The sequence below is a fragment of the Acanthopagrus latus genome, chromosome 9, assembly GCF_904848185.1.
Source record: "Acanthopagrus latus isolate v.2019 chromosome 9, fAcaLat1.1, whole genome shotgun sequence".
NCBI lineage: Eukaryota > Metazoa > Chordata > Actinopteri > Spariformes > Sparidae > Acanthopagrus > Acanthopagrus latus.
In genome coordinates, this window is record NC_051047.1 from 8,081,920 (window position 1) to 8,109,058 (window position 27,139).

At 39.9% G+C, this 27,139-nt stretch overlaps 1 protein-coding gene across 6 annotated transcripts in view; it reads right to left on the minus strand.

Annotated features, from left to right (window-relative positions):
- The window catches only part of usp9 (ubiquitin specific peptidase 9), a 41,349-nt gene extending 14,704 nt beyond the window's left edge, over positions 1–26,645 (minus strand). For 2 of the 6 annotated variants that reach the window (XM_037108952.1, XM_037108951.1), the window contains exons 1-27: positions 26,086–26,644; positions 18,510–18,784; positions 15,990–16,135; positions 15,545–15,624; positions 14,611–14,723; positions 13,580–13,798; positions 12,644–12,759; positions 12,265–12,516; positions 11,992–12,127; positions 11,742–11,894; positions 10,984–11,088; positions 10,597–10,803; positions 10,346–10,482; positions 9,604–9,642; positions 7,288–7,421; positions 7,080–7,170; positions 6,362–6,475; positions 6,017–6,245; positions 4,791–4,886; positions 4,479–4,690; positions 3,929–4,169; positions 3,547–3,696; positions 1,750–1,870; positions 1,496–1,626; positions 875–1,153; positions 634–771; positions 175–312 (exon numbers count right to left, since the gene is read on the minus strand). In XM_037108952.1, the coding sequence (XP_036964847.1) occupies positions 175–312; positions 634–771; positions 875–1,153; positions 1,496–1,626; positions 1,750–1,870; positions 3,547–3,696; positions 3,929–4,169; positions 4,479–4,690; positions 4,791–4,886; positions 6,017–6,245; positions 6,362–6,475; positions 7,080–7,170; positions 7,288–7,421; positions 9,604–9,642; positions 10,346–10,482; positions 10,597–10,803; positions 10,984–11,088; positions 11,742–11,894; positions 11,992–12,127; positions 12,265–12,516; positions 12,644–12,759; positions 13,580–13,798; positions 14,611–14,723; positions 15,545–15,624; positions 15,990–16,135; positions 18,510–18,617 (3,885 nt within the window). In that variant the 5' untranslated portion in view covers positions 18,618–18,784; positions 26,086–26,644. Of the gene's footprint in view, positions 1–174; positions 313–633; positions 772–874; positions 1,154–1,495; positions 1,627–1,749; positions 1,871–3,546; positions 3,697–3,928; positions 4,170–4,478; positions 4,691–4,790; positions 4,887–6,016; positions 6,246–6,361; positions 6,476–7,079; positions 7,171–7,287; positions 7,422–9,603; positions 9,643–10,345; positions 10,483–10,596; positions 10,804–10,983; positions 11,089–11,741; positions 11,895–11,991; positions 12,128–12,264; positions 12,517–12,643; positions 12,760–13,579; positions 13,799–14,610; positions 14,724–15,544; positions 15,625–15,989; positions 16,136–18,509; positions 18,785–25,995 lie in introns of all 6 variants that reach the window. The other 4 variants (XM_037108950.1, XM_037108949.1, XM_037108954.1 and 1 more) reach the window with 4 other exon arrangements.
- Positions 26,646–27,139: the final 494 nt, after the last annotated feature.

Genomic DNA, 27,139 nt, shown 5'->3' on the forward strand with positions numbered 1-27,139 from the left:
CTTTTTTGTTTTTTCATTGTACCTTACTCAACACTTAGGGCCTTTACAGCCCATGTCTACCATGGAAGGAAGAGCAGCACAGATTTTGCTCTAATGGAGAGCCTGCTTACTTTTCAATGTATGAGGCTTGAGACCTTTTCTAAAATAATTAGAAACTTTCAAAAGTCAACTTACCTTCTCATATATTTTGCTGATCTCTTCATTAGAACTGAAGACGAGCTGCACTGTGCCACAGCCTGATGCCCAAACTATTTTCTGTACTGCTCGGATCACACAAATGTCTGGGATGTATTTCGATGCCTGGAAGAAATTCTGGTAAAAAAAAAAGTCCCATAAAAGCCATTACAGACTGCACCACGCAACCAAAACAGATTTTCATCTACCTATCCAGTGCTTGTTTGAACATACATTTCTTACTATCTTCTTGTCTCCTTTATGTACAACCAAAGTGACTTTACATAATACATATTTCAAGTTTTGGTATCTGCTTCTATAACCAGCTTTTCTATTTAGACATTTATCCTTAAATTAATACCTGAAGTACAGTGCAGATTAAAACTATTCATTAAAATTCAATACCTTAATTAGTTTAAGATATTCTAGCAACAGACGGGTGAAAAATCTGTTCCTTACATTTTCTGTAACCTCATCAGAAATCTGCTGGGCCAGGCGAATGGCTACGTTGCGCAACATGCATTCTGAGGCAGGGTTAGGGATGTTTTGCAGGGCATTCTGTAGGACCAGGGCCTGGTCATGAGTGGCCTGATTAATCTGCAAAGTGGAGAAAGATATAGACATGTCAGAGTCAAATTCTTAAGGAACCAATCATACAGGTATGTTGGTGAGTTGTGTGTGAGAGTGAGTGTGGCCTAACCGGTGAGACAGGAATATTTCCCTCAGCGTTGGGCTGGCAGGCTTCAGCCACAGCTTTCACATGCCCAAAGCCTACGGCAGTAAGAAGGAGCTTTGCGATCTTCAGTGCATTGAGGTAAGCCCCACGCCGAGTCTCCATGTCTGCCGATGGGAGGAAGTTGTTTCTGGTGAGCATACTCAACACCAGGGGAAGCCCACCGCTCTTCAAGAAGTTGTACTGGAAGTCGCTGGCATCCTCGCCCAGAGTGGCACTGGCTGGCATCAGCAAAGCATAAACAACCTGGAAAATAGGCAAAATAAATGAAAAACTTCCTCTAGATCAGAGGAGATCAAATATGTAACTGAAAACATAGGTTTATCCTACACTGCAGGATAAATGTGTGTAAATGTGTTATCTCTCAAATGTGGTGCAGAAATGTTTTATTCACTGCAGTTCTCCAGCTACAGTAGTCATATTTCCTTGTGAGACGCATTACAAATTCATACACTATGTAATGATTATTAATAGAGATGTAATAGTGCTGTTCACACACCAAATCAACACACAAAATTACACTACTACATCACAAGTTGAGAAGATGAAAAATGGGCAAAGATAGTGTCACAATACACTGGGACCCACCTCGATGAGGTAGAGCACTTGTGAGGGTGACGGGCCAAAGAAACGTGAGTCCAGTGAAGGGCTGAGGCTGTTCTCACCGAGCTTGGCATGGTCCAGACACACAGCTCGCAGATTCTCCACTGTAGTGTTATCTAAGGACAGAGAAATGGCACAAACATGACCACGGAGTAAACGCTGGCCCTCTTTCTGTCTATGTGTATGTTTTCAATAAGTTAACTGGCAGTTAAGCATTTAAATCACAGCTGTATGCACACCTGGGGGCATGAGTTTCATGAGAACTCGAGCTCCATCTCTGAGCAGTGGCATGTTGAGGTTGCAGCCCAGGTCAGCCACCTGCCACAGGAAGGAGATGTATCGAAGATGCAGCGACATAATCTGTAAAATAAGTTATAGGGTGTTAGAGTTCTGCTGCTTCCACACTGACAAACACAAAATTAGGGCCAAGTGATGCTGACATTTTCATATGCTGGTTTTGACCTCTCAAGACAATGTGATGCTTAATATAAGTGTTTCTAACTGACTAAAGTAAATTAATAAATATGCAATCTGATTAATAACTAAAAAATAAAATAAAGTTCAATTAAGAACTGCTTTAATTGCATCCAAAAAACACAATCTTATACATATTTGTCACATATCAAAATAACTGAATTAAAACAAAATGTAATATATATGGATGTTTTGGATGTTGTTGCTCTCTCTTTATCACTCCTGACTGATTCTTCTGCTAGTGTCCTTGTCACTACTAGTAGCATGTGGTGGTTCCTGCAGCCCAGTCAGGTTGCACAGGAAGTCCAGCTCTTACAGGAGGACACATCCATGGGTGCAGTCTCAAGAGGGTCTGCTGTGTGCCCCAACAAAGTCTCAAGAGCATGGAGGAGATACCAGGAGACCTGCCGTTATACGAGCAGAGCTGTACAGGACTGTAGAAGAGCATCAAACCAGCAGTAGGACCGCTATTTGCTCCAAGAAGGAACAGGAGGAGCACTGCCAGAGCAAAATAAAATGATTTCCAGCAGGCTACTGGTGTGCATGTTTCCAACCAAACTGTCAGAGACCAAGAGGGTGGCATGCAGGCCCGATGTCCTCTAGCGGGACCGGTGCTCAGTGCCCAGTGACGTGTAGCTCAATGCCAGCTCAGCATTTACAAGAGAACACCAGAATTGGCAGGTCTGCCATTGGCGCCCAGTTCCCTTCACAGATGAGAGCAGGTTCACACTGAGCACATGACAGGTGTGAAAGAGTCTGGAGACAATGTGGTGAACGTTACGCTGCCTGTAACATCCTCCAGCATGACAGCACGAAATGTTAGCCAGTCAGTCAGTGATAGCCCGGGAAACAAATCCAAGTCATATCTAACAGTCCCCTGACTGCTGTTAGGTACCAGGATGAAATCCTCAGAGCGACTGTCAGACCTTATGCTGGTGCTGTGGGACCTGGGTTCCTCCTGGTGCAGGATAATGTTCAGCCTCACGTGGCCACAGTGTGTAGGCAGTTACTGGATTACGGTACTAATGCCATTGACTAGCCCTCACTTCCCACTGACCCACATCCAATTGAGCACCTATGGGATGTTTTGTACTGGTGCATCTGACGCCACCAAGTACTGCAACAGACTGTCCAGGAGCTCATGGATGGCCTGATCCAGTAAAAGGAGGAGGTCCCCAGGACACTATCTGCCAACTTGTCAGGAGCATGCCCAGACTTTGTCGGGAGTGCATGCAGGCACGCAGGGCCCATATACACTACTGACTCTCATTATGAGTTACTGTGATAATATTCACACAAGTTGGATCAGCCTGTGATTTCCATTTTTTACTGTGTGATTTTAAAACCACCCCTCAATGGGTTGATGATTTTTGTTTCCTCTGACTGTTATGTCATTTTGTTCTCAACAAATTACACAAGATGCATCAGTGAAGATTTTCAGCTTGAATAATTCATTCATCAAGATCTGATGTGTGTTCAATTAACTTAGCAGTGTACATGATTTGGAGGTAACAAGAACATGGGTTTACAGAGTTAATAAAATATTTTTGCTGTAATCTTACCACACCAGGAAGACAGCTTTCCACCTCAGGGTTGGGCCCATCACTGTAGTGGTTGCCATGGTTACCAGGAGAGCCAGTGGATGAATCAGAGGAGCTGTCTGGGCTTGAGGGCATGTTGGCACTCACCTGGGTCAGCTTGGCGGTTATCAGCTATACACAAACATCACAGTGAGTTAATGCATTAGTTTTCCAGTCCTTCTGGCTTCAAAATAAGTGTTGTTTTTGAGGTGAACACAGCAGCTGGGATCACTTATTTCAGTGATGAAAGTACCTATCATATGTATGCACATAAAAAGCAAAAGGAAGGCAGCACTAGAGCTAAATATAAAATAATTATTTTTCTTTTTGATGCCAAAAAATAACATCCACCCAACATTCTCACCGTTTTGTCCTTCAAATTGAGCTGTCCAATCAGTTTCCTGTCATCAGCTGGATCAACAACCTCCCCACCAATGAAGAGTTCTATCTTGGTATGTGCAGCATTAGCTTTGATCCTGTTTAGGATGCCACGCCGAACCGAGCCGATTGTGTCGTTAGTGTGTGACCAAATATCCAAGTCATCCACCTGGCGCCCCTGGTTGGGGAAACGGACGATCAATGTGATGTGCTTCCCACGGAAAGCTCTGCAGGAGGAATGGGAGAATGTTGAATTTAAATGAAACAGAAATTAGGCAATGGCAATAAATGTGAATCAAGCAAATAGACTCTTGTTCTTGAACAAATGGAAAACAAAAGCCCTCAATTAACTTGTTTAACAATGTATATTAATTCTAATGCATGACCATATTTCAATTCTTAATAATGTTTCTAGGTTTGTGATAATGTTGATTTTTCATATTATTGTCATATTCAAAATGGCACTGCAAGGTGTATGTACGTGATGTACCGTAATGTGTTATGACAGATTAAGGACAATGTCATAGTGACTGTACCTGGACATAGGCAGGATAGTCCTTTCCTCATGGTAGTCACTGTCACACTCATTGATGTACTCTTTGAGCACAGTAAGAACTCGCACCATGCGGATTGCCTCCTGACGGGCACAGTTAATGCTGTCTTTGTCTCCATCTAACACACACAGGGTGTCATAGGATGCCTTCAGACGGTCAAAACAAGACTGGATGAAATCTTCATGAATTTCGACCTAAAAGGGAGCAAAAATAGATGACAAAGATAAAGATACATTGCTTGTCATGACAGAAAAAAGATTTTAATACATTTCTGAAACACAACAGTTAATGTACCTGATTGACTTGCAGTTTTGGTCCAAGATTGGTGTAGATCTCTTTCAGCAGGTCTATGGCTCGGCTGGCAATGTCATCACTTCCTTGGATTACCACCTGGGAGAGAGTAGAATATGGAAAAAAGGTTACAAAGAGAAGGGCTCTTCAACACACTCAAGAGCAGAAACTCTGACTTTCAAGCATACATGTCTGTTGAGGTCTAAAGCACCAAGGTTAAGAGGAACCTATCACTGACCACTCAGAACAAAAGCCACAATGTACTACAGGGCTGCTTTTTTATCATTTGCAATAGAATGACAAACAGGATGACAAAACCCAGAACAACTGACTCTGGGGGAAGGCTAGATCTTATGATTAATTACCACTGCAAACTTCTTTCAATAACAATGCAATTACTACCACAAGCTTACAATGACAAGGGTACAGTAGGGCTGCAACTAAACATTAAATTGATAATTTCTTGAATAACAGACTTGTTGTTTGGTGTATAAAATGTCAGACAGTGGACAATGAGTATTTTCCAAAGCCCAAGATAAGGTCCTAACATACATAACCAAGCTATTTTTTATTGTCACAGAGGAATAAAGACACAAGAAAATATTCAGATATATGATGTTGGAATCAGACATTTGGACTTGTTTTCCTTAAAAAATTGATCATCAACTGATGATCCAGATATTTGGCGATAAATATTACTAGTTGATAGCTAATTGATTAATCATTGCAGCTCTAGTGCACAAGAGGGACGAACCACAGAGCAGCTGTTCTTCAGCTCATGTGTCACAAGTCATCACCATTATATCAAGTTTTAAAAGTTGGCTTAGAGCAGAGTGTGAGTCTGTGAGAAATGTGAGCCTAACTGATTACATCCATTAATTTGGCTCACACTTTTGTCCAAAGCAACCACACAGCATAACTCATCATGCCGTCAGACATACAGCTTATCACCACTGTTTCCCCAACAAATGCAAATTACATTTAAACAGAAGCTTTACAATCATCGGTATGTTTTCTAATTTAAGTGGGGCTCAAGGAGACTGAATGGAGATATCCTTTTCTAGTTTTCAAGATATCCAATTTTGTTTCTTATGGCTATTATAAAAATGCAAAGCAGAAAATGGAAAGACAATAGGCATAAAAGTTGAAAGGCATGATTAAAACCATCTGCCTTTCCCAATAAACAAAAACATCCATTAACGTGTGCCTGTCGCAACACATCTCCTCACCCTCCAAAGGTAGTCCAAGCCTATGAGTTCCAGGTCATCCATCATGTAGGCCCTGCGCTTTGCTACCAGCTTGCCTTCCCTGCAGTTGACAGCCTTGAAGAACCTCTCGAAGCACTTCATGCCATTCTCCGTGAGCAGTGAGGGGTCCAACTGTAGAACGTTGTTCTCAAAGAAGTCCTTATTGATATCTGGGTCCAGGTCGGGCTCATCACCCATCAGCTTTGAGTACCTGTTGGGTGGCAGGAAAGTCACACCACATTCAGAACAGATGTGCTGATAAACAGATATAAGGAAATTTATTCAAGTTAAAGGCAAGATCTAAGGTGAGATCTAACGGCGCACTACCATTTGAAGCAGGCCTCACGATCACAGAGAAACACTGCATTCTCAGCCAGACACTTCCAGATCTGCTTGGCCTGAGGGGCACACAACCACAGCTGGCCATCTTTAAGTAGGAACCTGACAAGAAAAAACAAGACAATCAATGGTGGACACTGGTGGCCTGAGAGTTACAGAAACATGCTTGTCAAGTTATAGTTGGTCCCAGACTTGCATCATATTTGCTAGTGGGGGTGAAGTCTCTGGGTAGCACTTGCTTCTCTGAAATTACCCACATCTGTCCTTGAACAAGCTAATGAACACAATACAGAGTCTTAGACTTGGGTTGTATTAGAGTGTGACATATTAGCTCTGAACTGAACTGCACATTGTGTATAACAGGCAAAATATTTAGATTTCTCTTTCTTCCATTCCTTGTTTTAGACACAGGTTTGAGCTGTACTTCCCTAAAACCACTGTTAGCTCCATCTCCACCAGGCATCAACACAGAGGAGTTCATGCATTTGGTCGTTTGTCTCTATAATTAATCCTGGATACTTAGAATCATCTATCTAATATGTTTGTGCACATTTATGACTGTATGCTCACATCACTCTGGACATACAGCTAAACTTGTACACCCTTTTCCTCACCAACAAGCCCCCCAGACTGACCTGACAGAAATCATTACTCCTTTGGTTCAAATTCATGTATTTGAGTGTGGGATGATTATGGTCTGTTGTACCTCAGGAAGTTTAGCCGCTCCTGTACTTCCTGGACATGGCTGTAGCGGCTTCCCGGCCTGACTGTCTGTGGGTCAAACTCAGCTTGTTCTTCTGTAAAAGAACATATAGTAAGACTACAGACAGTGCACATCTCTGAGCCTTTTGCTGTACCTATAAAAATTAAATGTCTGAATAACCCAGGTTCCATTTCTGTCTTCAACAGTGTACCTTTAGAGAACTGCCTCATGGTCTCCATGTAGGCCGAGAGGTTCTCAGCCACCAGGGTGACCAGTGCATGGTTATGCTGCAGCTGGTTGATCAGGTCGTGGCGGTAAAACACATGAGGACTTCTCTGGGTTTGACTAAAGAGAGAATAGCAGGAGAAGTGGAGGTTGTAAGAGGGACAAAGACAAAAATTCAGTGAGGAAGCAAGAAAGACAAAAAAGTGAAAATTAAGCAGACATTACTTACTGTACATTTAGTAACACATTTTCCAAATTGGGAAAACAAAGCATGGCTGATTTGGCTCATTTGTGTCTATCAGGGACACATAGAAAGCAGCTTTTGGTGTATTTGTGTACTGGGGTGTGTGTGTGTGTGTGTGTGTGTGTGTGTGTGTGCACATGTGTTTCGGAGAATAACCAGCAGAAGAGGTCATATCATAAAAAAAGGCCATTTCCTGCCTTGTTTTCTATACAAACGGCTAAACTCAAAATCCAAATTAACCTGCAATCCATGATTAACTTTTGACAGCCACCAAACAAAGAAGAGCCACATGGGAATCTGCAATGTACCTAAATCAGTGCAGATTGGAAGAAAAAAAGTGGGTCCGATTTATTAAAATTCTGCAGATAAATTATGACTTTAGTTGACTTATTATTAGTGGCTACATTACACTGACCACATTCCAGTGTTATTACAGTGTTATTACATTTTTCAAGTTAATTATCCATAAGCATTTAAAATGCATGAAAACAATATGAGAATATATTTGAAGAGTGGGTACAAGGCATGAAATGTCCCTGATATTTTGCACCGAGTGATTTGCGCTGAAAAGAGCTGGCATCAAGAAGAATGGGGCTCCATCTCAAAGGACCTTTCATTCAGTTGTGTAACTATCTAGACTGATGTACTATTATGTAGATACCATAAATTACCAAATAATAGCTGGGTTTCAATTAACCGCAGCGTCCCCTTTAAAGGCCTGGTGCAGGTGTATATTTTGATAAATGACTGCCAGTTCCAAATAAATGCCAGGTCTAACTTTTTTCTTTCTTTCTTTTTTTTTTTTTTTTTTTTAAATCAAGGAAGAGGTCGTGACTGCTGACACTGCACGTTTTTCTTCTTCGCCTTTTTCACGTATTATGCTTGCTTTCTGTCAGTCAATATCACATTGATGATCGCCACGGCTCTGCAAACGGGAACGCCCCGAGAGAGCGTCCCGCAAAATGATCAGGGCGACGGTGAAACAAATGTACGCCACTGTGAGTGACAGCAGAGATGAGGAGTTTGCCCCGAGTGCTGGTTGGCTAAATTGTTTCCTCTGCCGCAACAACTTCACTTACATACAACTATTGCCCAGAAGTATGCCAGAGAATTCACAGAGAAGCTGGCGAAGTTTGTGACATTTTCATCCCGGATGATTGAAACAATCAGGAATCAAACGCCTGTCCCAAATTGCCACCTGGTCCCAACTAAAGGCCTGATCTGTTAAGTGATTGAAACAAATAAACGCCCCGGCTATTATTTGGTAATTTATGGTACACTCTGGCTTGTGTTCAGTACTGACAAACTGCACAGAAACTCCCAACACGTGCTTCTACAGAAATTACGCATATCAGAGTTTACCGTAAAGTGTCTGCTTTTCAGTGATCATAGTAACCATGCCCCAAAAAAGTTCTGGACTTGGCTTGCTTTGAGTAACCACACCTTAACTTCATCCACCGTAAAAAAGACATTCAATATAAACAAACTATTGCATCTCAAGCAATTTTCAAATGATATTAATAATGAAATTGAAAGACATGAAGCTAACCATTTAACACAAGCATAATGACAATGAGCAAGGATTATCATTATCAATCACTCAGTATTAATTAGAGCACACTTTACATTTTAACAGTTTTCAGTCCAGCTAATCTGTGTTTCTCTTGTAGCCTGATTTTCCAATTTCTTAAACTGAAGGTCAAGTGTTATGACAAATGTGATGGATAGGCATAGATGGGTTGCCAGGGTTTCCAACAGCAAGAGCAGAGGAGATAAAATAATTCAACGCTGTTCAAAACCAAAAATGTAGAGCTAATTGCTTAGCCACTGGTCAGACTACAAGTATCTGATATCTTTCTTGACTGTACTACACGTGCAGGGCTTTGAACAGGATGAAGAATGTGTCATTTGAGATGAAACCCAAGAAAGAATTGCTTAAGCAGATCCATGACAGAGAATGACATTTTATATAGTATATATCATAAACATGTCAAAGAGAAAGTTAGACTTGACGTAACACAGAAATAGGTAGAACCCTGGAATTAGCTCTCAACTTACCCCACTAAGTTCGTTTGTATGTTAATTGGCATTTTCTTTCTGAAAAAACAACAGGCATGTATACTACATATTTTCTATATTGACTAGAAATTTAAAATCAAAAATAATTTATGATTAATGCTAAACAATATCACTTTAAATCAGTCTTAGAATAATTTCACAAATTTACCATGGTAACATTATATTAATAGCCAGCTTTGTTAGCTTCGTGATACCCGATTGAGTTGTTTGTTTAACTACAGATCCTGACAACTGCTATTTCTACCATGAGTCAAAATGTCTGCATCAAAAAAGGCCTATGATTTAACAAATTATGAAAGTATCACAAACAGTTCATTTTAATTTTTTCACAACAGAAGTCACATATCAGAATTATTAAGACTAATTGGTTTAGACAGCAATATTTCACATCAGTTTAAAAATTTGGGTGTATTGCTCAGTCCTGCCGATTAGCACTGATGGTTTATTAGTGCACCTGGATGACTTTACACAGTACAATTCTGATGTTATCTTGCAATGATAAAATGCTAAACTGCTAAGCTGTTTATTCTTGTGGGCACTAAGCATTCAAGTTGACAAGCATCAGCTTAAAATGCCAGAAAGGTCAGCTGGTCAAAAATGTTGGCTGTTCATGCCTTCTGTGCGAAATAAACACGAACAATTCTGAATAAAATACTTAAAAACACACATTTCATATCGTTAATCTTCCTGTTATATAAAACTGATTTTACCATGAACTTACCTAAGGTTTTGAGGGGCTTCTCCAAAGAGGCTACAGATCTCCCTGATTTGCTTCAGGGCTGGGATCACCCATTTGTCATTGGTTCGTAGCTCCTCTATGAAGCGATCTATCCATTGAATCTTCTGCGTGTCTCTGTCCTGTGAGTAAATATTTAACATTCTCAGTATGTGAAATTGAATGAGCAAGTCCATCAGTTATTGTGCATGTTATTCACCTTTAAACAGATTCCCCATCAATCCCCCAATATGTACCTGGGAGCAACTGTAATCCAATATCTTGATGTGAGCACTAAGAGCCTGATCCATGATGTCTACAGGCACATCATCACTGTGTGCCAGGTTCCACAGCAAGTTAAGGACCTTGTGGGCCATCACGCCATCCTTATCATCCTCAGCCAAGCGCCGGATAAGCTCCAGCAGTTTTTCACGCTGTTTCTTGCTGGCATTGGTCCAGCTTGCCTGCAAAAGAAAAGCAACCAAGTGCAGATGTTAAGATGTTGCATAAAACGGTTTATTGCTGACACTGATCTATGCATCTGTAGTGTGATTAGGTCAGAACCAAATGAACAAATAAAGCATACTGTGTACAAAAACCATTTATAAACAATTGACTGAGTGATTAATACAACTCTTTCTCACCTTGAAACAGTCAAAAAGGTGATCAAGCTGCTCGGGTGAGAAGTCCCACGCCAGCTTGGCTAGGAGGTCATGGACATTCTTCACAATGGCCTCATGCTTACCAGCCTGCAGATATACAGAGACAACAACCAAACTGTTGGGTTAACAAAACACTTGGAATGTCAACCAGAGCCTGACATCTCAGCAGTGTCAGGGATGTGCTGCAGCTGCAATGCAGACAACTGGCAATTAACAGCAGGGACTAATACTTTTTGTGTGGCATGAACAACTGCAGCTTGCTTTTTGTTACAGGATTAACTGAAACTGATCACACAAAACTAAATTTAATTCAGTACCACGATATGTGCCATGTTCTTTAACTGCACCCCTATAGCGAGGTTGAAAACACTAGCTTCAGGCAAACGTTTAACACTACAGCGACAATATGATGGCATCTACATCTACAAGTTCAGTGTCACAAAAGAACACTTGATGAACTTTATTTTTCCTATTTCTTTTCAACTTCAGTGCATCTGCTGTTTTAGTGTGTCAAGTTGAAGTGCAAGAGTGAACTTTAACTGTTATGGCAGCTTACTCCTTGCCAATACCGAGCCCTCCACCATAGTCAGACAAAAGTAACAATTTACATAATTTCTGTAATGTAGGATTTACTGGCTTCCTTGCATTGTATCCTATCAGATGAGCTTAGATTGAATTATTTGGCTCTGTTAACTTGTTTTGTGCATTTGTCCAAAAAAACAATATTAGTTGCTGCATACCTGTGCCGCCCAGATGTTGTCCAGATCCTGCATTGTAAGCGCTTTCTCTTTGATAACAAAGCGAAGGATCTTCTCCAGTTTCTCTACATACTGCGGCTGGTGCAAACTGTCCCTCAGCACAATGGACAGGATGTGGTTCTGCTGGATCCACTCCTGGGGTTGGACAAAAGACACAGAGGGAGAAGTGGATTTCAGATACAGAGAAAACGAAGACTCAAAGTGCAAATGTCAAATGCCGAGTTGAACTCACCGCCATGCGCTCCGCTGTCAGCCATTCCTCCTCTTCAGGGTTATGTCGATGAGTGTAATAAGACACACTGGAGATCACCTTGTTCACTTCATTTAGTGCATTCATTTTGCCATTAAAAGAAGAAATTTGCAATAACCTGGTGAAGAAAATTGAGTTTATTTAATTAATATAAATTGATATTAAATGTGTAAAGTGATAATTGCACTCAAATTGCCTTAAATCAATTGAAAGATTTCAGGAACTGGCAATCAGAAATCATTTTGTGGTACTCACCTAAGAATCATTTTTAACCTAAAAATCTCTAAATTCTTCACGGTCTCCTCCTGCCCTGGTACACGAGAAGCCAGATTCTTCAGAGACTTGATTATCATGGACAGTGCGTCGTTTTTGGCTTCATTCTTGGCCTCTTTCTTCAGCTCCTCATCAGTTAGATTCTCTAGAAACTGGGGAACCATCTCGATGACTGGAAGGAAGTACTTCTTTACCGTGTGCAATGTGAGGAACTCGTAACACTGGCCAAAAGGCCTGCAATTTAAAGAAAACAACAGTCAGCTCACACAAACTTCAGCATTATACAGAGAGCACTTTTCTAGTCCGTAAAATGTTAATGAAACCCATTGACAGTGATTATGCATTTGCAGAACAGCCTTACTTGATAAGTGCAGCGATGATCTGGACGTTCAGTGCTTGGCCGCTCATGAAGCGATCGTGCAACATTTGAAACCCGTTTAACGTGCCAAATTTGTTTATTAAGTCCACCAACCAGCCCTGAGAATACATAGAAAAAGACAAAACATGTTGAAAGAACGTTTAATCAGATTTCAAGGTGGAATTATAGCTAGTCTACCTGACCTATCTGGTCTATCCAACTATAAGCAAATATAAAGTTTGCATTGCAGTTTAATATTTATAAATGTCTGATTAAATTTTAACCCTAAAAAAACAAATGACAGCAAATCTGGTTTAATCACTGGACTGTGGGACCATAAGTAATCCTGGGCCACTGCCAACTAAGGCAGACAGGCGATCAGTGCTGCAGTGCTGTTCAAACTGACCCCTGCCCACGCTGTATTCATCACATCTTTCACTGTAAAATTCCAATTCTCTGGTGTATCCACCTTCTTTTATAAAATCTGCTTTCTGACAGAGGCGCTAAGGTTCTTATGGACTGTGAGTTCCACATTTCATTATCAGCCTTTTCCAGAGAGGGATTCTCTTTGTTTCACAAGGGCCCTAAGGGTAAGACTAAATTGTGACTCTATGGATTCTGTCTAGGATACAAAGACGGGCCAACAGTCCTCTGGAGGAAGAAAACAGCAAGTTTCCAAAATGACTGTTCCTGAAGGAAGATAATTTAGATTTTTCTACAGCCTGAAACTGTATGATGAATAAATAATGTATTATCATCATGCAAAATCTAGACTACAGAAAGTGGAAAAAGAACAATTTGTTTAATCACAGAATGTAATTCAAAAAGTTTCTGTTTAAACAAAAATAGAAAAATGTGATTTTGATTGACCACAAGACTAGTTGAAGTGACCAATGATACAATTTTTATGCCTGGTCAGCTGGTGCAGTGCCAACTCACCTTAGGAGAGCGTGGGTCTGGTGGTCTGGCGAAGAGCTCATCGTCGGCCAGCTGTGCTCCAGCGGGGACAGTCTCAGAGGGCCGTGTGCCGTTGTAGATGTGGAACTTGCAGTGAGGGTTGGTGGCCATGGCCAGCAGCTCCAGTAGAGGGAACCAGTCCTGAGAGAGCTTGGCCACACACAGCTCCACCAACCGGTGTGTGTTATTGATGATGCACCTCTATAAAAATAAGGTTTGTGTGTCAAAAAAAACAGTTGCATATTAACTTTGTTATTATGAGAGACAGCGAAAGAAAGCATAAGTATGTGATGATTTCAAGGTCATCTGAAAAATCCCCTCTCTGGAATACTGCAATCTACTTCTGGTTTAGTAACAATGACCATTTTGACTTGGAACTCCACCAATAACCTATACCTCATTGATAGGTTTACATTAGGTACCTGGAAATACCAGCAGGCAGCTGCCAGAGACATATTTCTTAAACATACACAATTTTCAGAGTAAAGGAAACCAAGATGTTTTGCTCCTTTACATCCTTGCTTGTCTCACTCCATTTACCATGAAAAGGTTCAAGGGATCAATCTCGCTAATACAACACAACAGCCAGCCTCAGCTACTTCTTACAAAAAGATCATTGATCACTGCTGGCGTTGCCTCAGCCCTAAGTAAAACAAACAGGAAACTCAATTTACAGGCAAGACCCCATCTTAACAATGCATACATCCAAAGAGATAAGGGCAAAGATGCCAGAGAACAAATAAAGCCAAGATGGCTGTGCCTAGTCATGCTAACTGATAATGATATAGATTTTGTCAACCTTTCAGAACACCTTTGATCCCCTCCACTAAACCAGTACATAGTAATTTTATAGGAACTGAAAGTGGAGTCAAATTCAAAAGAGGGTTCTCATTTTTCAGGGAAGTCTTACTGCTTATATGACACTTTTATATGTTTAAGATAATCTATTTACATAGATTCCTTGGCTTCAATTTTTTCAAGCACCAGAATACAAAGAAGCAATGAGGACTCACATGGATTTCAAACTTCCAGCCACTGACTGCCTCGTCTGTCAGGATCTTTGTGAAGGAGATGGTCAGACCATCTCGGAAAAACCTCTGACATGCCTCACACTTCACATCCAATCCTGCAAGGAAATATGTCCCTCATAAGATATCAGACCGTTCATATAAAATGTGTAAAGAATTAAACAAGATTATGAAACAATTTGTAAAGGTTTCCGTTTTCAAATGGCCTGGGTAGAGGAATGTCTACTATGGTTTTAAAATTGGATGAATCAAATTAATATCTGGTCTTTGACCTTCATCTCATTATGACATTTCATATGTGAAGTACAAAACAAACATGATACTTTTGATAACTGCATCAACGCACTTAATGTTTTGAGTATTTTTCCAGCAGTCTGAATGTAATATGTAGTGTGCACTACAATTCAGACACTGATCTGAGGAGGATCATTTGTTGACAAAATACTGAGACTCATAAAGTAACATCATTTATGCAGATTGACGAAAAATGAAGGTCTATATATTTGGTTCAGTGAACAGTGGACAATCAGGTGGAATAAGGCTTGATTTTAGTGATGAAATATTCAGTCCATTAAACTGTTGTTTGATTTCATTAAAAATGGACAATATCTTGGTCTGTTGGTTGAGCCAAATATATCAATCATATATCAATATATCAAATATATTACCAACCGTTTTCAGTAACTATTTCTAATAATTCATTCTAATTCAGTTTTCCAAGCAAAAAGAGTAAACATTTGTTGGTTCCAGTTTCTAAAATGTCAAGATGTGTTGCTTTTCCCTGTTTTAATACATTTTAAACAACAGATCTTTTGATGTGTAAAATACACCTTACACCTACAAATCATAATCTAACCTATAATCAGCATTACATGAATATTTTGTTCAGAAAGTCTTGCCAGATTCTATATATTCTTACCTTTTTTACTCAGGTCTATAGCAGCTTCCAAGAGGACTTCTAATTCTCCTTTTGGCAAAACTGGAACGACCCAACGAGGCCTAGGAGAAAAAAAATTAAATCAACGGAAAAATCACTATAAATGTGTAAAAAGCATGGATGTTGTATATGATGTCTACCTGCATCTCACAGAGCTCAATTTCACATGCTGTTAAACACCTTCCCTGTGGTGGCGTGACTGTTGTGATGTGTTCAGATTGAATGTGAAGCCAGTTTTTAAGTGCACATACAAAGTCAACAATGTCTTGAAAAAATGTTTTACCCAAGTCAAAAATGTGCACCCCTCACAAACACAATGAAAATAGAGACTCAGGGCAAAACTTTTCAAGCAAATGCGAAATGAAACTCACTTAAGTTAATCAGTGCAATTTGGATGCAGCCCCTGTGTCAACAAATGAGGAAGTACCTGTTGATCATGTCATCCAGCTTAGCTAGGTCAGTGTGAGGGAAGGCGGGCTCCTCCTCTTCCAACTGTGGGGGGCCATCACCCTGGCCCTGCTCATCTGGTGGGCTCACTGGAGAGTTCTCATTAGATGAGTTTGGAGATGATGTCTAGAGAAACCAGAGAATCAAATGCACATTGATCACTGCTTGCATCATATAAACAAAACAGAACAGAAAGGTCTCAAAAACAAAATACCTAAAAAAAAATCTTTATGCAGTATTAATAGTAAGTATTGAATGTATAAATGTAATAAATGTAATTTCAGTGAAACACCTGCACAAAGTAGAGTAATAAATAAGAAGGTAATGTAAAAAGTTAATTGTTGGTTGCTTTTTCTAACATTAATCAGTAATAAAAAAGTAATAATTCATAAATAAAACTATACGTCTAGGGTGATGTTAAATGAAACAATTACATGCAATGCTCACTACTAGTTATAGTCTGATAAATGGCCTGGTTGATTATCGGCCCAATGTTAATCATTGGCATCAGTGATTTTTCTGCCAGATTACATTACATTTTAACTACATTAAACATGATCTAGTTTGGTTCTGATGCAACATCCTCTAATACAATGTCCCGCCCACAACACTATCTGATTAGTAACCCATCACAAATAATGGCCTACAAACATTACAATAATATGAATCTGCAAAGTAACTAGTAACTAAAGGTATCAAATAAATGTAGTGGAGAGGATGTATAAATTAGCAGAAAAGGAAATACTCAAGTAAAGTGTAATGTAAATGTATAGTAGTAGTAATCGATACTGGTTAAAACAACTGAACAACTCCTACTGATTAATACCAGAGAATAAAAAAAAAAACAAAAAAAAAAACGGAAGACCGTTGACACAGACACATAACACCAGGTGAGAGGGAGGGTGGTGATATGTGACTAAGAAGGGCTGTTGTGGTGACATGGCATGTATATTAACCCACTCAACCATCAAGACACTTTGATTGATTCGTTTTGATTTTGTGTAAATAAGCATATGGACGACAAAATATGGCTTGGCCATTAAAAAAATAAAAAATATGTAAGAGACTTGAACAGTTTTGTTTTATCTTCACTATGACCAAACAGCAATTCAAGTACAGTTTCACTATCATCATTAGGGACCACTCAAATCAAGAGACATGACTAACTGCCTGATAGCTCACTTTCATATCATTTTCTGAAACTGCAGGCTGCTTTCTAATTAATTTGTTTGTTCATCTGGCTATTTGTGAACAGGCCTATGCAACTGCCGTGTTTTGATAGACACAAAGTGGAATTTTGTTTTTGATCATTGGTGTACCCAGAACACTTAAACAAAGGATGAGAAATAAGCCTGGCTTCATGCAACTGACACCAAACCTTCAATAAAATGCAAGATCCAGAATGAAACAATTTATTGACCAGCAAAGCAAAACATTAACTTAATTTGTTATACTGTTTCTATAGAAACATATACCAATGGAAAAGCATGGCCCACTTCCTGTATGGTATAGGGTTTCTACTGTTCTGGTCACTAAGTGAATACATGTATGTATAAAGAAGCAGGTGTCTTTCATGAAAGGCCTTTAAACAGAGCCATTCAAGTCATTATACTCTTAGTATTTGGCAAACAGACATATGCCCTCTTCATCCTTATCTACCTGGAGGAAACAAAAACTGGGGGCTGATGTGTTTGTGTTAGAGGTATAACTGTGTTAGCATGTATCTGTTACGGTGCTGTCAAACACATTTTGGGGGGGGGGTGTTTGAAAAAAAAAGAAGCAAATGTGCATCAATAAATGTGCATCTCCGCTCCAGTGTCACCATTCCCTTCTTTATTTCTTTCCTCATCTAACGAGTATGTATGAGCATGATGGTGGTGTGAGCAGCTGTGTGTGAGAGAGTAAAAGAGAGATACACATAAACGGGAGAGATGCACAACTGAGAAATATGAAATGTGCGGGTGTGTGGTGAAGGCTCCTTCTGCTTGGCTGACCTACATAGGCAGCTTGCCTCTCACGTCTCACCACGGCTCATCTCTAACCAACACAGGCCTGCACATACACACATCCTTTATCCATCACTCAGGAGGCTCTGTTCATTGATGCCTCGCCTTCACTCTCTTTCTCCCCCTTTTCCGTTCCCTCCTCCCCTCCCTTCTCGTCCACTTTGGCATCTGTGTGAGGTTAGGTAGGAGCAATATCTGTTAAAAACAACTGTGCTGCAGTGTGTGGATGTACAAAAAGAGAGCTAACAAAACACATTCTGGTTCCCCTTCCTACACAGGTTAATTGAATAATATGTGTCTACCTTTGGAAAGGAAGTGTTATGCACAGTCATTTAAAACGAGTATAATGTGATGTGACTGGATGAAAGCAGTCGCCAGCCAAAGGGAGACAACATCAGACATATTCAACATAAAAGGAAGAAATATGGTAGGTGTGTTGAAGGACAGTAAGGAAAGGCCCAGTGATGAGTATTAGCTGGAAAGTTAAAACTGACCTGGTTCTGTGGCAGTGGGGGCTGGCTCTGGGCATCAGGTGCCTGGCCCTGGCCCTGGCCCTGACTGTCATTGCCCCCCACCGGAGAGCCACGCGTGGTGGCCGTCATGCTCGCCACGGGGCAGATCTTGGCAATCTTGGCCTCTTAGGGAGTGCTGACCAGAAGGGAAATCACAGCCACCTCAGCTGTAGAGCAGAGGGAAGAGAGCCCGAACACACGAGAGAGGGACACAAGCACCTGGAGATCTGGTTGTGCTGCTGAGACCATTGCATAACCTGGAGCAGGGAAGAGGGGATAAAGGTCAAAAGTTACTTGTGATACACACACACAAAATAAGTTAGGTGGTTATAATCATGTATTGCTGAAATTAACCTCTAAATTATCCTAAGCCACCTAAATAACATTGTGTTCTGCCACCAACAATATGTGTTATTAATCAGGATGCTCCAGACAGGTTTTGATGCAGTCTGACGCAGATCACTGATTTAGAATATACATGGTAGTACCAGTAGATTTAGAGTCCAGTACCAAAAGATCTGTTACAGGCTCTTTATAACATAATTACACCAAACAAAGTGAACAACTGCCTTATTCTACATTTACAGTTCTCTAGATGTATCCCACACCTGCATGCTTTGGTCACTTTAGCAGGGATGCACAATATAGATCTTTTTTTCTATAATAATAACTGATAATTAGCTACTTCTTATGGCTGATGCCAACGAGACAACCACTTAAAACTCTAAAAAGAGGACTAAGGAAGGCTCAAATGTATGAGCAAAGATGGCCAATTATGATTCCTTCTTCCTCTTCTTCATGTTTTATCGTTAATTTTAAACCAACTTCCATGGTATCAGAGTTTACAATTTGGACTGTTACTATGACATTATGGAGGCGTATTATGTACTGCTAAACAGCCAATATATATTTCTTTATATATATATATTCATGTTATTGGTAATTTATTGTTCTGATATACATCATGCATCTGTATAATTTATACAGACATTACCGACAGACATTTTTTAAAATCTTTTCATTTGCCATCCAGAGAAATTGCAGTGACCTGTGTCACTACCAGCCCATCTAACCTGACAATAATTATGCTGTCCCAAACATGTTGCTCCTCCTGTCCAACTAAATCTTTTGTTGCAGCAGCTGCAAGACTGGTAAAAATTTTCCTCAAGCACTTTGGCCAATCCTAGGAACAAGCAGCCAGAGGATACTACTACCTGCCTGAATCCAACTCAAATTCGTGCAAGGGCAGTCACAAACATAGTCTGAGGTGGGTATTGATGGGACAGGACAGGTATGATGGACAGCAAAGTGAATACAAAAGTTTGACATTCATTTTAGTGTTTTTGTGACTGGCGTTTCCAAATAACACTGACTGAGTTATTATCAATATATATTATGAACTTCTGATTGCTACTGATCAGGTGAAAAACTCGAACTACTGTATAATATGTGAGAAGCCTGAGCATGATAATAAAACAGAATGATAACAACAAGACACTTCAGAACAGTCCAAGAACACTGTCATACTTTCTCGTAGCCTTGACCAACTCTGGTCACTGCAACCTGGATCTTCTTTTTGTTGTTTTGGCCATTAATTTTGTGCCTCCCCCATGTAAACTCCTGAGATCTACAAACATAACAACGCTGCTACATGAAAAAAGTTTGATGGAGCGATATTCCCAAGCAATCAGATAGTTTCAGACAAGCCAGCAGTTCGGCCATATTATCTATCCAAATGTATTTGGAAGTGAACCCTGTAATGTTAGTACTACTCCCTCACTGCATAAGAAAAAAGTGTGCTCACACAACTACGATAAATACTGCAAGACAAGTTTAAGCCCAGAAGTTGGTCTGTAAAATTTGGGTCGATTACAGATATCAGTAAAAACTTTGTTTTTTGAGATTATAATTCACACGAAGATACTTAAATTAAAATTTTACAATGAAGTTTGGTGTGTCAGTCCACTGCTGTTTTTGACTTAATAATTTAGTGTATTGTTAAAATCTAAAATACCCCGCCTCTATTGATTATATTTGTCACAAGGGTTTAATAATTACATTCGAGCAATCATTGCAATGTGAGTATATCAGCCAATATGTTTACTCACCATTATTAGTATTGGTTGTGGCAAGTGACAATGGCATCTAGCAAACACCTATCATATATCTACCAGGCTATCCATTTGCATCTGTTCCTTCTCTTCCCATCGACTGTTGCATTAGTCTTATTAAATCTTAAGTGCAGCATTACTCCTACTTTACTTAATCAGTTGTAATTTAGTTGCTTGACTAGCAGGTGAAAAGCACAAATCGCCTGATTGTTTTGTAACAGTCACGTCCATTTAGCAAATGATTTGTTACACAAAAAATGATAACAAGCCACTGTCATTACAGTAAAGTAGCCTAAGGGTGTTTGCAAACCTGTAATGATTTGCTCTGGTGTAATTCAGCTGATGAGCTGGCTACAAAATAGGAACTTTTTTCCTTGGGTTTGGTTTACTTTTCACATACACACACACACACACACACACACACACACACACACACACACACACACACACACACAAAATTCCAAGCAAACTAAAATGCAGCACTACAAACCAGGTGAGAAAGGTCTGAGGCGGGAGGAGGATGTTAATACAAAAAGGAAGGACCAGTGCTTATTTCTGTGTGAGAAACCTTGCAATGCCATTTATCATGGAGCAAAGGGCACAGTTGGAATTCACTCTCAAGTATGTAGAAATGCACCAAGCAACACTACACTAGCAGAATGCCGACTATATTAAAGCATCGATCTTCGCTCAAGACATTTAAGCCTTTCTCACCCTAAGGTATACTACAGGTAAGAAACTTGACAAAATGTGAAATTATTGGTTACCTTATTGGTATTAGCCATGAAAGCAAGTAATGTTTAGTTAGAGGTATCAGCTGAAATATCTGTATTGTGAATTACTAATAAAAATTCCCATTTTGATTCGGGCCAGGGAAACTTTGTTATCTTATCATTCCCTTTTTTCTTTTTTGCTTCAGATGTTTGTCTCTCTACACATTATAACTGACAAATTTAGTTGATTTATTAAAAAAACAAATAAATGTATTGAAGATCAGTTTATTTGAAACTGCATAATTGTCTCACTGAATGCATTTCTTGGCTGGCTGACTTCTTTTGGTGTTGTCAGGGCATTCCCTGATCATTTAGAGACGTTCTGATATTTTTTCCTCACAGATTCTGATTCCGATACCTGGGCTTTGGGTATCAACTGATTCCAAATACCAACCCCATACCAGTGCTTACTTAAAAAAAACAAAACAAAACAAAACAAAAAAAACAGACTTGTATGGACTGGTTCAGCTTAAACCTTGCAGAGGATAACTGCCATACAACATTCTTTTATTATCAATTTGACTGTCAGTCTTTTACTGAACAAGAACAAATAAAGAAATATACTACTAATGACTAACAATTTCTTTAAAAACTGTTAAGCGCACTTAAGTTGAAAAGTTAACTTTTGAAACAGAACAGTTTAAAACAGTACTGCAACAGCAACTTAGTCAAAACGTACTAAACGTACTCACGGAACTCGTTTACTTGCAGAACTGCACTTTGATGGGTAAATGATGGTGGCGATACTGTGTCCACCCAGTGTGCAGACTCAGCAAAGACAAGGTCCAAATGTCAGCAGTTAAGCGGATTGCCTGCATGTCTTTCAGCCTACATGAAATGTGTTCCCTCACTGTCTAATGAAGTTTGGGGAGAGCAGCTTCGTCGCACTCTTTTGCGTGATGCATCTTCAAAAGCTTTATAAGGTTGCTGGTGTTAAAATTGGTAACACTCGTGCCATTCCCCAAAAATTACAGCCCTGCATACAGAACTTGTCGCCTTTTTACTGGTGGGGTTGCCCAGCATGAAATATTGCCAAATAGCTGACATGATGCTAGCTCTGTCTGACTCACGTGAAATTAACTTTTTCTTCACAGCTTTAAAAACAGTAGTTGCCAGGAGCAGCACAGCACAACTTCCTGTGTTGGCTTTCAAAGCAACGCAGAATAATTGATTTCCAGTGTCTAAACTTAATCAAAGCTAACGGAACTAACTGAAGTAGCAAGGTCCTGTTTCTAAATTACATGGTATCAGTATCATATCAATACCTGCATTTTTGGCAGTATCAGCAACATTTCCAATACTGGTATAGATTTTGAAAAACTCTAATCTCCATAATTTACTTAACTTGGTGCAATGTAATTATTACAGACCTAGCTTGTATGACACCATACATTTAAATGTAAGAATGACAATCAATAAAATACATATTGCCTGCTTATTTATTACATGGCGAATGCTAAAGATAAATGTACCCTTTTTAAAGCTAGTGTCATCAAACCACAGCTTTCATTGTGGATAAATATTCACATTAGTGCCGCACTATACCACCAAAAAGTAAAACTGTGATTATTTTTGATAGATATTGCGATAAAAATATAATTAATGATTATCATGGATGATTAAATTTTATATAACAATTTTCATTGTCATTGAAAAACTAGTGTTTTGTGGAGTGTCTTCTGGTCTCTGCCAAACAAACATGTTTTATCACATCTGGAGAAAAGGCTGTGAGGGCCAGTGCATCTCTGCAGCGCTACAAAATGCCATTAAAAGATTGCCCAATGATAGTTTACCTTTACAAAATAATTGCAGTTCTTGTAATTTGGATAATTATTTGTGCAGTCCAATTCACATTCAATTTTATCTTAACCTTTCCAATTTTCAGCATCCAAAAGAGGGCTTACTTAAATAATGTGTTAAAAATATTTCAATGGCAGCGACAAGCTCAAATAGATATTGTTGGCCACAATAAAGGGGACTATGAATGACCTGCTGTAACATTTCGTACAAATACTTAAGAACACATACCTTCATATTCAGATATTCAGAAGAAGTAAAGCTGAAGTCTTATTACGGGCTATTTTTTGATTCATGCCAAATGCTATTTTAATGCACCAGAACACATTTCAACATACCAATTGCTATTTGCAATGTGCATCTCTGTCAAGGCCATCAACACCACACCTTTTAATATTTGGGTCATTAAAATGAACAGTATGATTAGCCTATATGCTGGTTCAGAGTGAATTCTGTTTTAAATGTATCTTATAATTTGACACGGGAAAGCATTATTGGCATTTTATAGACTTGAAATGAGAACCCTTATCCACAGCTATTCCTGTGACCTGTGACCTGTGACCATGGTAAATGAGGTGTTGGGAATAAAGGTAATGAAACATAATTTGATAATGTTTAGAAGAACACAAGGAAAAACAAAGACATCTTCTATGTCATTTAACCAGCTGAAAGCCTCAGTTAAGGTGACAATCACAATATAGAGTCTGACCTGCTGTAAAACCAAGCTCTAAAGGACAGGAGTCCATGACTACTTACAATCTCAATTTCTTTCACTTTCTAAAAGCCCATGTCCACTGTGTCTTCTGCCAACAAAACTCAACAGATTACCAGATCAACAAATGGCTGGAAATAACAACAGTTCAACTATAACGTTTGATATAAAAATTAATTATGACTAACAAAGACCAACTTTCGAGAATGTAGGACATAGTTATGAACCATAACTGCCACCCTGTTGGAGAGGAGTGTCAATCTAAAACCAACAGCCTGTCTTGCAAACACGTGCCTTACAGCAACCTAACACTGCTGCACTAAAGCAACTGATGTGACTTTTGGTGACTATTATATACTATTTTTTTTATTTCATTTTATTTTTTTAGTGAGTAGCCATTCATGTCTTTCTTCATTCCTGTTTCTTTCATTTGGTGAAGCAGTTAAGACATGTTTTGTTTACCTACTCGACAACTGTCTTCCTTATTGTTAGGGTAGTGAAACTAGATTTTTATCTATTTTACAGGTGGCCAGTGACATCTGCAGTTTGGGTTGCAGCTGTCATGGCAGACAGCACATTATTTTACAGTCATTATTGAAAGCAACATCTGGCCATAGTCTTTGGCTTGCTGTGAACAAAATGTCAGATCATGTATCTGAAACTACTACCAATACAATCGCTCAGTATCAAACTATTTACAAATGGGTGAAATGTGGAAGATCACTCTAATGTCGTACAAAAAACTAATTGTTATGCTTTATCAAGAGCCAAAAACTTAAATACACGGTAACAACAGACACTATATAAACGCTATGCTGGTACAACTGCGGCCTTTTGGACTGAACCGGCGTCGAAACGTTAACGTTAGTGTTATTAAAAACATCTTATGGACGGAGAAATCGGTCATGGAACAATACGTGAGGCACCTTTGAATATGTTCAAAATTAGACTTCCAGATGCACATAAAACACACGGTGACATTACGTAACTATGATTACAAACTAGCGCCGTCAACAACCGTTAACAGCTGGTGGTTTAGTTAGTTAACGCCTGCTGCTAGCTAGCTGCGGCAACCAACGTTAGGTTAGCTTGCAAGGCGATCCGCCCAGACGGCAGAGCGGTGACGGCCTTGTCGTCCAAAGCCCATTGCGCTGAGACATGCAGGCCTCATTATTCGGTCGGGCCTGACATTAAAATTGCACAGAAAGCCTTTGCAACATAACGGACGAGCTTAAGCACACCGATAGTTTGATTAATAACTAATATAATTATCGATCTAACATCACTCTCCGCGGCTTTATTGTTTCTACAACCATGTTCCTGTAACGCCATTTACAATGAGCATCGGTCGTGCTAGCGTGCTAACGAGGGACAATCTAGATAAACAGTAAATGTTAGCTAGCTGTTAGCTTAATACCCGAGGGTGCATTTAGCTAACGTTAACGTTTCAGTTTTGACAAGCGGCTTGCTGATAAGGCTCGACAAATAACCAGTTTTCCCATCTATAAAGCGAACGCTCACAGATTAATCTAAACGTCATTTTGCAGTTATTTCAGCGTTTAGAATAAGTTAACCCAGCTAGCTATCTTAGATAACGTTAATATGTTAGTGACAGGGGAGTCGTCTATTTCCTGAAATTTAGTGAGTGAGCGTTCTGACCTGTACCGTCTAACGCCAAGTTATAACTTAGCTAAAACAAACTGAAAATAAGATCTTGGAGGCCCGAGTGATACAAGATGTTAACAGCAATGTGGCTTTGGTAATGCTAATATTAATGAAAGACAATATAAATGTATATGTAAGATAACCAAATTTCAGTAACTTGTAAACATGAACCGTTTAAAGGAAATGTCCCATCTCAGGCTGTAGACAGTGCCGATGACCATTTGGTAGCTAGCGCTAGCTTGGCATCAGTGAATCTAGCGGGGTACGCTAATCATACTACCCGTTGTGTTAAGACCATGAATTGCAGTTTAATCGCGTTGACATTGTCAAAGATGCAGTAAGCAGTAGCTAACAGGGAAATAAGCACCAGCAAGTTGATCACACAAGTAACCCAAATGCAGTAATGTTACCTTGCATCCACCACCAGCTGACGCAAATACTAGCAGTAGCCAGCTAACAATCATCAGCCAGCGGACCGAGCTAGTTAGCTAACAACTCACCAGGAATTTGATATGACTTCCCCCTCTATTCACGGGCTACGTCCAGCCTTGAACGATGGTGTCGTCGTATATTACATAAACGTGGCCTATATCGCTGACAGTTTCGCAGGACACAAACCTGTTACTAGAAAGATCTAATTCCTACGCTTTTCCTCTGCTTCTGGGTGTTTTTCCTGCGTCACCGGCGCGGTAACAGCCCCCTAACTCTATCTAGTCCGGTTTCTGGGGCTTGTCACTTCGGTCCCAGCAGTCACTCACAACTTGAATCACTTCAACATGGCGGAAGCGCAGTCGGACACAAACGCTGCTCAGTATAAAAAAAAAAAAAACAGGCCAGACGACTATGTGAACTCTCGACAGTCGGCGTCGTCTGTGAGCTAGTTTGCGCCGCAACCGAGAACAGCTCCGCAAACACAACACCCGCTGAATGGAAAGGGCATAAAACCTCTCTCAATTCTGATAAATGATTCCGGCTCCAGGAGATAATCCGAGCCGTGGTTTGATTAAAACCGAGCGAGAAAAAGAAGCGAGCGACCTGACGCACCGAACTACACCGCCTCCTATCGCACGGGGAGGTCAGACATGCACACACCACCAAGTGATACACATGTCAAAAGTAACAGAACAGAGGCAGCTTCAGATGCACACACACACACACACACACACACACACTGACATTTCAGTAGATATCAGAGAGCGTTTGAGAAAATACAGGCAAGGGGTAGACTTAAGAGAATCTATCCCCAGAATCTGGACAAGGGAAAAACTGTGGTAATGGCAAATAAACCCAGATTTAAGCTTTGTGTTGGTGAGGCAACTGGAATGTGTTTGTAATTGTTGAAAGGAAGGATTGTGGACATGGTCTTGTCCAGATTAAAGGACGTGCAGACCATATGATAACTGAAACACGTCTGTCCTGCTGGAATCATTCCTCTCGTCCACACTGAACGTTAAAAGATCCGCACTGGAACTGACTATCATCATGTCAAATGATATTGTACATAATGTATTAAAGCACAGTGCAAAATCCCTTAGAGTTATTATAGTCACATGT